Here is a 10250-nt window from a genome sequence, read left to right as displayed (position 1 = left end):
TTAAAATCTCTGTGCAGCACAGTTGAACAGACATCTCTCAATTGATAATAAAAAAAAAATAATGTAAATCTCATTTTTCATGGTGACCCAGAAAGTCACAGATGTGTGACAAACGCCGAAGGTAGATTTTAATCTGAGGTTTACTGGCAGTGTGAGCCAGTAGACTGATCGTATACATGGTGTGACAGCTTGTGCAGTTATAGCCTATAGAACGCGTGACGACAAGCTTCGCTACTACATTCTGGTGCAGATACCCTCATTTCGTAAATTTCCTCTTCAGATGGTCAGGGTTTCGAGGGAACTTCATGTTTAGATATTTGTTGAGGACAGTGAAAAGTTCCCTGTCTGCTTGGATTGTTTCAGTGTTGACTGTCTATCTGTCCTTACCATGCAAGCGATAAACATCACAGCTTACAAACGTTTGGGTGACAGTTATGCTGAGGAAAATGGCGGATTACTGGAGGAAGCGGAGATTGAGGTGATGGGCAATGGTCGTCGAGGAAAACCAAAAAAAGATGGCTACGAAAAGCTGAATGGAAATTCTGATTCAGAGGATGGTTATGAAACGGCTGTGGACACAGATGGTGATGTGGACAGAACTTACCTTGACAAGCCCGATGTGGGATACCAGAGAAGCTGTTGCGAGAAAGACATGTTGGCGGCTCGAGAACGGAATGTTCAAACAGGCGCCAATGGTGGTTACCAAAGTCTAGCATCCTCCGTCGATTACACCAGCCAGGGTTACCAAGGTTATCAAACACAGGAAAGGACGACAAAAAAGTCACGGACACATGGAAACGATGAACAGGCAGACGACTGCGGCTATTTTAAACTGGAAGGGTTTTCTGAGTTTTGTGGTAACCTCACAAACATGAAAAACACTGACATTAGAAATGGGTATAGTGTGCAAGTTGGTAACGTGTTGGATGAAAACAAAAAGTTGTGCGAAGAACAGCCAGCGATGGACTCGGAAGATGTGAAAATCGAAGCCACTCCACAAGTGTGCGGTTTTCGGTGTATTGTGAAATTATGTCAGATGGTAATTTATGTGAAATCTGACTGTTATTTGTAATTTAGAATTTTGTCTTGTGGCGATTTTATCGTTATTTAGGACTGCGCAGTTTGGTAATACTACAGATGCTAGTTCTGACAAGTGACTGCTATCCATCGGGTAATCAAAGATCTTTCCTGTTTATTGACATGTACAGACCGAGAGAATAATTACTTAATTTTTTGTGTGCGCTATGCATTATGGGATACGAAAAGGGGTAAAGTTTGGTCATTTGCACCGAATACAGCTTTTCAAATTTATGTCGAAACTTGACAGCAATTGTTGGATCCATTCTTCGTTGATAATTCTGACTGAAAGTATATGTTTCTACGGAATTGAAAACGGATACGGATGCTAATATGTACAGTCGATCTTTTACAAGAACCATGGGTAATTTTTAAAGGGACGACAGTTTTTAAAATGCAGTCAGTCGTGTTTGTTTCCTTAGAAAAAAGAAGAGATTTAATTCAACAGAAATTTAAACCCCAATATAGATAACGACCATTTACGCGCTCTATATGCAAATGAGATTTGATTACAATGTAAGAAAAAATAAAATTAACGAGGATTTGTTTTTCATATATTCTGCGCCTTTGTTAAGTTACAATAGTCAGAGTGTGAATAGGTTCATATTCAAATTTGACTTGAACCAGGGAATTATTTAGGTCAAGGATTATTTTCTTGTATGAAAAAATTATTATTCTTTAAAATTATTATTCAGGTTTTAAATCATCCAAGTTGAAAACGATTCTCTCAATAATATATCACCATGCTTTGGTTTGTGCCATAAATGACAGTAATAACGTGTTTTTTATGTGAGACAAATGACAAAATGATAAAAATGTTGTTGGTACCTAGTACATTTAGAAACAAAACATTATGGAAATAATTCGCACACGGACATGAGTAATGTATGGGCACGTTTGCATGCATTTTATACAAGTGGTTGACTGATTATTCCAGGTGTTTGAATTTTTTTGCACTGACGAGGTTTACTAACCTGTTGTTCATAACTGTCATGTTGATCAAAGGATCAGATACCAAAGACATAGTAAATCATTGAGTACGGCGTAAAACTCTTATCATTAAATTAAATATCAAATAAATAAACAGTAAATCAGTCTAAACACAAACCTACATGTGGTCACCGTAGTGAAATCACTGATGTCATGTTTTCGTATAATTTACGAATTCGTAGATGACGTATTCAATCTAACGGAATGAAAAGATCAAACACGAATGCATGAAGGGCCAAAGTAATATTAACGATATGAATAATTCAATTATCGATATCAATAAACGATTTATCGATAACAATAACTGATTTATCGCTATAGAATCTATAATTTTTGATATTCATAAATGCCTCGACTTATCGCAATAACACGTACCAGTAAATCACTGTATCTGTCTAAAATAATGCACAGTCTACTGCATTAAATAACCAACCTCGGTGAGACTCCTCTGACTCGCTGCCTTTGATTTCTGGACAGCTGACCATGCCACTTCGGCCATTGTAAATACACAGGTTTTTTCCCCTCAGATTCTGGATTCGTAGCAACGCAGAGAAGGAAACAGTCATTTCAACTGAAACCAAACAGAAAAAAACTAATTGTCGATATTTCCAACTTATTTTTCGATATCTGTAAATATCTATCGATATGGAAATATTTATTGATCTCAATAATTAGCGACTGAATATCTATTTGGCCCGCCAAGCGAATATGGCCCACCAACATTTATCGTGACAACGTTACTTTTCATTCCATTCTCGAGGAAAGCAATTCTGATCTCTTGACGTCACAGAAAGACTGAATACTTACCATGAATGTCTGAGACATTTTAAGGTTGACCTGTTAGCAACAAAATTGATTACGATTGATCAAATACGTGTTTATGACTGATAGTTGGGTTTATAGCATATACTGATACCACACTTTTTTCTTGCAGACATTTTGTGTGCTGGCTTTGACGTCTGCACTCTTCACAAACTCCTGGTTGAGCACAGCAGTCGGTGTCTGGTTCATGGTGGTTAACTTTTTATGCGGAGGAATCGCAGGTTCCGTGCTACTCGCCCAGATCTACCGGAAAATTGATAGACTTGCGATATGTAGGCGGAAGCTGGTAAGTCTTAGACACAACACAGCATGTTGAATAATTTTAGACTAGCAAAGTCTAATAAATTTAAATTAACGTCAGTGCACATTTTTGACCTATTTCTGCCGAAGTCATGGTGCTAGCAGGTGAGGAAGACGCTATTTTTCAATCTTTCACACGAACGATTAGAACAAAGCTCAAAAGTGAATGGACAAGGGGCCGGATTTCAGAGGTTACATGTGACCTGTTACCAACTATCACACTGTCGTCGTTTCTTTGAATTTACACTCGTGTAGTCATTGTGTTCAAAACTGTAACGACAACTGGTTTATAAAAGTGACAAGCCGTTGCTGATGTGGAAGTTTGTAAGACCTTGGTGGACATGTTGGTGGCGTGAAATTCAGTTTGCCTGCTATGAGATAAACTCGTGCTCACGTGCATCTCATTTGATAACTCCATCACCATCGAGAAATCAGCTCTATGATGTACATACGATCCTATTTATTTTTGTTGGGCATCTTTCAGAGGTCAACCGCTAAGGTCACTTGGTCGCGTGCAAGGGACGATCTGTTATGTAGCCGTTGGCCTACTGTTGGGTTTATCACAAATCACATTTGTTTTCCGTAATGAGGAGCGATCTAGTTTTCTTTGCTTTGTCTCTTTACTTGTTTAACATCGTTGTATAAGTGATGTGTTCTTGACAGCAGTACACCTTAAAAGAGTAACCAACTGGGCAAGCACATTTATATGTACTAAGGAATGCAGTGCAAGAGGTCACGAGTGGACGTATGTCAGAGCTCTGTTGGTGTCATCTCAGCCGTCACGGCCTTGTTTTTACACCAGACGAGCTTTCTGCATGACCTCGCGGGAACATACAACTGCATTATTTCTGAAGTGTATATAAGGGACGGAATACACGAGTCTATAACATCCAGTATAATTCTGTATCGAGCTAAGGAGTGACAGATCTCGCGCATGGCTACTCTTCCGTGAACACACGCCTACGTGCCTCAAGTTTTCTTCCAGCTGAGTTCGTGCGGATGACGATGTGCTTTAGTTGTCAAACTAAACTTTAAAAATTGCATATCCAAGTCTGTATATACTTCACTATATAGGCTACTTATCCACTGAGGTCGCATACCATGCGCCGCTTGGTTGAAGGCTGTATGAATTGAAATGTTCAAGGACTTAAAGAGATTTCTCTAAATGTTTAAATACATTTGCACCCAAAATTTGTTGATGAAACTGTAAATCGGCAGCCTGTGTACTGAACTGTTAAAGTGAGCAAACGCAGTGCGACGAAGTCAATACATTTCCAAGCGCAGGGCAAACTGTCCCCAAAAGCGCTTTTAGTTCTTTTTTTAAAAAAGTTTTTTGATTCGCCATAAAACACATTTAAGTATGGTGGCCTTTTCGGACCACATTTAAATATCTACAAACATATATCAGCATGCAACTATAGGGCATGAACTTGAAAGTATGGATTCTACAGGTTACGCTCTTAACAGTTGTCTGTCCGTGCGTACATGTAAATGTACTATATCTAATGTTTTCAAATATCCAGTTATGTGTGAATTTCTTGATGGTTTACATTTGTGCCTTTTTTTCGCGTTTTAATTTAATGTCCGTTTTTGTTTTCACTGTTATATCAGATGTCAAAATATGGATTAAATCAGTGGTAAACTTGCAAAGAAATGTGTCTTAGAAAAGTTCCAAGCTGGCTTGCACTGAATGAGATCCGAAAATTTTCTGTTGTAAAGAGAAATGTAACTATAAAGGAAGCAAGGTTTAAAAAGTTTGGAAATCTTAAGTAAATCTTTTCAAGACTGGGTTAATTTATAAATTGTTTGTTTATTCACGGGATATTCATCAGATATCCAAATAAAATCAAAGGATAATTTGGTGGGAATAAAGTCCAGAGTCATGTAAAGAGATGCAATTTTCAACAGTTTTCCATGTTATCAGAATTTGTGAAAAATTTGCGGTACCAATAATTGATTCATAAAGTGTTTTAAAATGTAGAATGGTCCAAAATAATCTCAATGTTTAAGAATGAAACCTACAGTGGAAGTTCACTCCGTTGATATATGATAAATCATGATGATAAATCATGATGACGTTTCTTTGTTGCAGATCCAGGTCACCTATTTTGTGATGATTCCGATGTTGCTGAGCGCAGGTCTTTCGGCAGCGTCTGTGGCCACGTCACGTTACTATCGGACCGAGTTCGAAAAGTCAATGATGATGGTTGCCTCTGTAAGTAAACAAGTCCTTTGTTCTTTAGCAAACACCTCTCTGCATTAATGGTTGTTTTATGAAGTATTTAGTCATTTAAGTGAAATTATTTAATGTTTATATAAATGCAAAATATCACAATTCCCTTCCTCGAGTTGAAATGATATTAGGCGTTTGTAATATATCAATTTTCATAACGCGAATGGGTTTATTTACATTTCCATTCATATCTTATTTCATTTTATTACCCCTGCCTCTGATAAAAATATCGGTCGTGAGTTTAAGTCCAGTTTATGCTGGCTTCCTCTGGGGCCGTACATGGGGTTTGTCAGCAACCTGCGGATGGTCGTGGTTTCCCCAGGGCTCTGCCCGGTTTCCTCCCACCATAATGCTGGCTGGCCGTCGTATAAGTGAAATATTCTTGAGTACGACGTAAAACAACAATCAAATAAATAAATAAATAAATAAAAATATATGATTTGCCCTACTTGGTCAACTGTTTACTCTGGGCACTCTGGTTTCCACCATCCATAAACATGGCAGTTTTAAATTCGTCGTGAACCGCCAACCGAAATCGATCGATCGATCAATCAATCAATCAATCAATCAATCAATCAATCAATCACCAGTTTTAGTCATTCTTGTTTTTCTTTCTCTCCTTTTTAGATGTTCTGTCTCATGGCATTATTTGCCACTATTACTGATGTGGTCATGAACCGAAGAACTTGGAGGATGTTTCGACTTGCAGGCGGTAACGCCTACATCCACGCTGCCTTTATGGCTTAACTCACTTACATCCACGTTGTCTTTATGGCTTAACTCACCTACATCCACGCTGCCTTTATGGCTTAACTCACTTACATCCACGCTGTCTTTATGGCTTAACTCATCTACATCCACGCTGCCTTTTTGACTTAACTCACCTACATCCATGCTGCCTTTATGGCTTAACTCATTTACATCCACGCTGCCTTTATGGCTTAACTCACCTGCATCCACGCTGCCTTTATGGCCTAACTCACCTACATCCACGCTGCCTTTATGGCTTAACTCACCTACATCCACGCTGCTTTTTTGGCTTAACTCACCTACATCCATGCTGCCTTTATGGCTTAACTCACCTACATCCACGCTGCCTGTATGACTTAAATCACCTACATCCGCGATGTCATTACGACTTGACATGGTGTTGAACATCCTTGGTGTTGGCTTAACTTAGCTGTGTCCACAATGCTATTACGGCTAAACTCCATTCTCTCCACGCTATAATTATGGTTTAACCTACCTGTGTCCACAATGCTATTACGGCTAAACTCCCTGTTATCCATGCTGTAATTATGGCTTAACATACCTGTGTCCACAATGCTATTACGACTAAACTCCATGTTACCCATGCTGTAAATATGGCTTAGCATACCTGTGTCCACAATGCTATTACGGCTAAACTCCATGTTATCCATGCTGTAATTATGGCTTAACATACCTGTGTCCACAATGCTATTACGACTAAACTCCATGTTATCCATGCTGTAATTATGGCTTAACCCACCCGTGTCCACAATGTTATTACGACTAAACTCCCTGTTATCCATGCTGTAAATATTGCTTAACATACCTGTGTCCACAATGCTATTACGACTAAACTCCATGTTATCCATGCTGTAAATATGGCTTAGCATACCTGTGTCCACAATGCTATTACGACTAAACTCCATGTTATCCATGCTGTAATTATGGCTTAAACCACCTGTGTCCACAACGTTATTACGACTAAACTCCATGTTGTCCATGCTGTAATTATGGCTTAAACCACCTGTGTCCACAACGTTATTACGACTAAACTCCATGTTGTCCATGCTGTAATTATGGCTTAACTTAACCATATCGAATATGCCCTTACGGCTAATTATCGTGGGATCCAGGCTGTTACGTATATGAATCAAATACTATGGCTACTCTGGCTTAGATAACTGTCGACATCCACGTTAAGACTTGTATACAACACAATTCACCATATTTTACTACATATACGCTGGCCTCATAGTGATTTTTTAATACTTGTATTTGTAGTGTTTCCGTTGTTTTTCATGCCGACATCTATGATGACCTCATCGTTGGTTACAGTAATTCAATCCCCCTCGTCTTCATGGCTGTACTTGTCTACATCCACGCGACAACTTCAAGGCCGAACTTGCTTTAATACATCCACCTTAATGTGATGGCTTTACTTGCCAACATCCTGGTTTCTTAAACTTGTCTACTTCTACTTCACCCTTTAACTACATCCAGGGTGCTCTCGTGGTTAATCTGGTCTACCTCTGCATCGCCCTTAAGGCTGTACTTGCCTATATGATACTTCTAGGTATATACCCAGGTTGCTCTCTTGGTTAAACTTGTCGCCCAGGTTGCTCTCGTGGTTTAACTTGTCCACATTCACACTGCCCCTTTACTACATCCAGGTGGCTCTCGTGGTTAAACTTGTCTCCACTTACATTAGCCCTTATGGATTACTTGTCTACGTCCAGGTTGATCTCGTGGTTAAACTTGTATGCATCCAAATTGCCCCTTTACTACATCCAGGTTGCTCTCGTGGTTAAACTTGTATGTATCCAAATTGCCCCTTTACTACGTCCAGGTTGATCTCGTGGTTAAACTTGTATGCATCCAAATTGCCCCTTTACTACATCCAGGTTGCTCTCGTGGTTAAACTTGTATGTATCCAAATTGCCCCTTTACTACATCCAGGTTGCTCTCGTGGTTAACATTGTATGCATCCAAATTGCCCCTTTGCTACATCCAGGTTGCTATCGTGGTTTAACTTGTCCACATCCACATTGTCCCTTTACTACATCCAGGTTGCTCTCGTGGTTAAACTTGTATGCATCCAAATTGCCCCTTTACTACATCCAGGTTGCTATCGTGGTTTAACTTGTCCACATCCACATTGTCCCTTTACTACATCCAGGTTGATCTCGTGGTTAAACTTGTATGCATCCAAATTGCCCCTTTACTACATCCAGGTTGCTCTCGTGGTTTAACTTGTCCACATCCACATTGTCCCTTTACTACGTCCAGGTTGCTCTCGTGGTTAAACTTGTATGCATCCAAATTGCCCCTTTACTACATCCAGGTTGCTCTCGTGGTTAAACTTGTATATATCCAAATTGCCCCTTTACTACGTCCAGGTTGCTCTCGTGGTTAACATTGTATGCATCCAAATTGCCCCTTTACTACATCCAGGTTGCTATCGTGGTTTAACTTGTCCACATCCACATTGTCCCTTTACTACATCCAGGTTGCTCTCGTGGTTAAACTTGTCTGTATCCACATTGCCCCTTTACTACATTCAGGTGGCTCTCGTGGTTAAACTTGTCCACATCCACTTTGCCCCTTTACTATATCCAGGCTGCTCCCGTGGTTAAGACCCGTGGTTAGATATCTACAACTACATCGCCCTTATGGCTATACCTGAGTACATCAAGGTTTCTCTCGGGGTCAAAATTGTCTAGACCCATGTTGGTCTTATGGTTGGACCTCATGTTTACATAGACACCGGCCTTCGTGCACGCTGTGTTCTAGACTGAACTTGTCTACACATGACGGTGACGGCATAGTTGATGTTCTTCAACTATCAACGTTTCGTGCTTAACATGTTTGTATATTATATTGTATATGTGCTAGTTTGCTTTTGATGATAACTTAATGAGTGGATTGAAGATTCACATAATATATGTGGGAATGATAAAGCTTTGTATAAATTACCTAACACAGAATTAAATCAAAGTCTAATTTTTAAATGGAATATTTCTGCCACTGACATCTTAATGATAGCATCCTAATATCAAGGTGATAACAATATTATCATTTACGACGTCTTTTATGCGTCTTCAAGTGACTGCTGTAAATACAGTTATTTACACCTTATAATAAATATATTTACACGATATGCAAGTGTTTCTTCATCGTCGCTCATACTGTGCATGGACCCTGTCAAAGTTAATCCCAACATGCAATTTATGGTGTGTATATCTGTATCTCACACGTGGGAAAGCTTGTCACTAATTTGCCGAAGGTCTGTGGTTTACCCCTCGGTTTCCTCCACCCATAAAACTGTATAAGTGAAAAATCATGTTGAGAGTCAATAACAAAAAATTAACTAAGTAAATTGTTTCTCCTTTTCTCTCCAACACACTTTCATCATGTTCAGTCTTGATGCTGTATCCGATATTTGCGCCACTAAATCGTTTAAATCTTCAAATTGCTTTATAAATAAAAAAAGTGAAAAGATAACCATGCACACCGAGGGGAGCTTTACTTTCCCGCCTTATATGGAGTGATTACCTGAATACATATATTAAATATATTAAGGAATCATATTCAGACGGGAAAATATCTATATGATTCCTTATGCCCTAAGAGGGAATTGTCCAAGACAAATATGTCCATATGGTATAATGTCCTATATCCCAACGGACCAATGTTCAATATGACTTGGGCGAGAGATACCTTGCGCGGGAAAATGGACTCACTAAGTGCCAATGTAAACTGTTCCGCCATGTTGTCATGAGCTCTGCGTGAGGCCTGTTTTACAAAGCAGATACTCAAGTTGACCTTTAAGTCCCATGCCTCTATAGATGTGCGGCTAAATGGTAATTTAGTCCTAAAGTAAAAATATCCCTATGCGAATGAAAATAATTGCATTGAATAAAAAAAAATGTAAAAAGATAACACAGATAATATTTCAGACTGCTTTGAAATTTAAATTGTATTTTAGCCGAAGCGGAGAATAAGCTCGAGGTAGGAATAACCACCTGTCGTCAATCCAATATGCGGGCTAAACCCTACAGCATATACTCTCTCTCCAAAA

General features: G+C 39.1%; 1 protein-coding gene across 1 annotated transcript; it reads left to right on the top strand.

Annotated features, from left to right (window-relative positions):
- Positions 1-339: 339 nt before the first annotated feature.
- LOC135475398 (uncharacterized) lies at positions 340-9319 on the top strand. Its single transcript, XM_064755274.1, has 4 exons — positions 340-1039; positions 3002-3175; positions 5282-5404; positions 6050-9319. Exons 1-4 carry the CDS (start codon positions 389-391, stop codon positions 6167-6169), a joined length of 1068 nt encoding a protein of 355 aa, XP_064611344.1. The 5' UTR covers positions 340-388; the 3' UTR covers positions 6170-9319.
- The last annotated feature ends 931 nt before the right edge of the window (positions 9320-10250 follow it).

The sequence above is a fragment of the Liolophura sinensis genome, chromosome 9, assembly GCF_032854445.1.
Source record: "Liolophura sinensis isolate JHLJ2023 chromosome 9, CUHK_Ljap_v2, whole genome shotgun sequence".
In the NCBI taxonomy this organism is placed as follows: Eukaryota; Metazoa; Mollusca; class Polyplacophora; order Chitonida; family Chitonidae; genus Liolophura; species Liolophura sinensis.
Note: the sequence above shows the minus strand (reverse complement) of the source record. Positions and strands in the feature narration are given on the sequence as shown.